The 2,718-nt window shown below is 67.8% G+C and overlaps 1 protein-coding gene across 1 annotated transcript in view; it reads right to left on the bottom strand.

Annotated features, from left to right (window-relative positions):
- NAPRT (nicotinate phosphoribosyltransferase) overlaps window positions 1-2,716 on the bottom strand; it is a gene marked incomplete at its 5' end in the record, with an annotated part of 3,196 nt that extends 480 nt beyond the window's left edge. The window contains 10 exons of the mRNA XM_006775181.2: window positions 1-62; window positions 144-246; window positions 723-803; window positions 905-989; window positions 1,269-1,409; window positions 1,496-1,692; window positions 1,912-2,027; window positions 2,118-2,248; window positions 2,435-2,517; window positions 2,591-2,716. The exon at window positions 1-62 is cut by the window's left edge and continues 10 nt beyond it. Coding sequence (XP_006775244.1) covers window positions 1-62; window positions 144-246; window positions 723-803; window positions 905-989; window positions 1,269-1,409; window positions 1,496-1,692; window positions 1,912-2,027; window positions 2,118-2,248; window positions 2,435-2,517; window positions 2,591-2,716 — 1,125 coding nt within the window. The remainder of the gene's footprint in view (window positions 63-143; window positions 247-722; window positions 804-904; window positions 990-1,268; window positions 1,410-1,495; window positions 1,693-1,911; window positions 2,028-2,117; window positions 2,249-2,434; window positions 2,518-2,590) is intronic.
- Window positions 2,717-2,718: the final 2 nt, after the last annotated feature.

Genomic DNA, 2,718 nt, shown 5'->3' with positions numbered 1-2,718 from the left:
CTCCTGGCCGGCCTGGGGCGCCGGCTCCTCCGCCAATTGCAGCAGGTCCAGCAGCGGAGACCCTGTGTCGGGGGTGTGGGGGGCACCAAGAATGAAGTGGGGGCCTGGGGCGTGGAGGGGGCCACAGAGGTGTGGGGCCTCACCATCCGAGCCCAGGAGCCGGAAGGCGGCCTTGCTCCCAGGCAACGTCTGCTTCTCGGGGTCCTCGGTCAGCTTCATCCGAGGCTGGCCTCCCACAGACACCAGCTGCAGGGACAGGGTGTGGAGAGAGCCGGACCCTCCCCAGCCCATGATGCCCACGGCGGCTGCAGGAAGTGCAAACAAGGGCCTCGGGGCGCTGGTGGACCTTGAACCCATGGCAAGGGCCAGAGTTATGCACCGATTGTCTAGTCCTGACAATGGGGGCTCAAGCTATTTCCTGACCAAATCCTTCTAATATTCACTGGCCTTTAAGATAGTCTGTCTGCTACCACAATTACCTGCCTGAGAGCTAGATGTGTATCCAACGTCCAATAAAAGGCTGGCGAGGCCTGGGCACCCGTGGCAGTCCTTCCCCTTGAGTTGGGCTTGCCCGCCTGGCCCCCAATATTTCCAAATTATTATTTCTTGTCTCGTCTCTTTCATTTGCATGCGGCCCCTCCTCCAGATCCTGAACCCTGAACCACACGGGGCATGGGAACATTCACAGCCCACCCCCCAGGGGCCCCAGTCCCTGTCTCTACCTTGTAGACGCAGCCCAGGGAAGGCTGGCGGGGGCAGGTGACCACGCTGGTGCCAATGCCAATGACATTCACTTCGCTGCCCTGGAAGGGGAGAGCCGGGGCACTGGGCTCAGCCCGCATCTGCAGGCCCAGGGCCCTCCTGGCCACCGCCGCCTGCTCCGCCCCGCCCCGTCCCGCCCCACCTGCTGGGCCAGCCGGGCCAGCTCCTTCTCATCGATGTTGTTGCTGACAGCGATGGGGACTGACTCCAGCCAGGGTGCCTGGAACCTGGGATGGGGGGCTCAGAAGTTCCTGATTCACCAGGGCTCCCTCCCTCCCTGGTCATGCCCCTCCCACGGGAGACTCTGCCCTCAGCCACACAGGCCACTGTGACCCTGCAGGGCCACCATGCCTCCATGGAAATAGGCCCAGATCAGATCTCCTCACTGTGGGAAAGGCAGACAGCAGAGGGCAGGGGGCAGGGAGCCGGGTCCCTCACTCTCCTTGCCCCACCCCTATATCCGCACCCCTGAGGGAGTCTCTCAGCAGACAGCCCCCTGGACTCACTGGGCCCCCGTGGTCCGGAAGAGCCCCCGGACCTCCTGGGCCTGCTGCAGCAGGTCCCCACTGTCCAGCCGCACGCCCACAGCCCGGTAGCCCAGCTCCCCCAGGGCCAGGGCCACCGCCAGGAAGTTGGGAAGTCCGCTTCTGCAGCCGGGACAAGGAGGTCAGGGTGCTGCAGCTTCTCCCCCGAGGCCCCCGCCCCCATGGTGTGTGGGGGCGCCTGGCCTCACCTCCTCACGCTGTAGGTGTCCAGCAGGCCCTGGAAGGCCCGGGGGAAGGCCAAGGCATAGGCCACAAAGGCCGCCCGCTCCCCGGGGTGTGGATCCTGCACCCCCAGCCCCAGGTGGGCGCACACACGTTCCAGCCACGCCTCCACACGGGGGGCCAGGTCCACCCTGGGGCCCTGACCAGCAGCCGGAGCCAACATCTAGGGAGAGGGGTCAGCGAAGGATGGGGACTGAGTTCACCCCTGGGTGAGGGTCTGAGCAGGGGCGATGCCGCCTGCCTGCCAGCTTCCCAGGGCCACACTGTGGCTCCCTGCCCAGGTGGCTTCTGCCCTTGTGCAGAGGACCGGACCCCCTCCTCCAGGCCGGCCTGGCCTTGGGGTCCGCCCTTTGGAGCTCAGGGGGAAGAGAAGGGTACTGACCGGGTCAGGAGGCACCTCTGTGCCGGAAAAGGAAGTGACGAAGGAGTGCGCCAGGGTCCCCACCACGGGCACGCCCCGCAGCTGTCCTGCCAGCACGTTGCTGCTGCCGTCAAAGCCTAGGCGGGCATCGGGGCATCGGGCCGTGTTCACAGGGGCCTCGGGCTGGGGGTCCTCCTCTGCCTCCCTCCCCTCCTTCCCGGCCTCACCCCCCAGGTAGCTGTAGGTGGAGGCCGTCAGACCCCCGTCGGGGCCCTGCGCGCGCCGCAACCCCATTTCTAGCAGCCGTTTCTCAGGCCCTGCGATGAGGCGGAGCCGCGCCGCGTTGGTAGCAATGAGGCTGTGGGGCAGGCAGGGGACCAGGGTGAGGGTCACGTAGGCCCCAGAACCCGCCCCTCCTGGAGGCCGAGCGAGGCACCCACGGAGCTCGGACCCGGGCGCATGCAGACACGCCCACACCCCAAAGGGCTGGCCTCCCGAAAGTCCAGGGTCACCCCGGCTGGGGTAGGGGGCGAGGGGGCCCCACCTGGCGTAGCTGACCAGGCAGAGGAGGGGCGTCTCCAGCAGCTGCACCACCAGCAGCGGCCCCGACACCTGCAGCAGCGGCACCTGCGGGGAGGGTGTCAGTGGCGGCCGCCCCGCCCCCTCGGGCTCCCCTCCGCCCCGCTCGACCCGCACTCACTCCGGGGAAGGCGAGGGAGCCCTCGGGCAGGGCCCGCACCGTCACCCCGGAGCAGTCCAGGGCCCGGAGGTGCTCGAAGAACGCGGGGTCGGTGTCTGGGGGCAGCACCGAGGCCAGGAACTGCACGT

This window comes from Myotis davidii, unplaced genomic scaffold (genome assembly GCF_000327345.1).
Source record: "Myotis davidii unplaced genomic scaffold, ASM32734v1 scaffold1509, whole genome shotgun sequence".
Lineage (NCBI taxonomy): Eukaryota > Metazoa > Chordata > Mammalia > Chiroptera > Vespertilionidae > Myotis > Myotis davidii.
This window is presented reverse-complemented; position numbering and strand designations above follow the sequence as displayed.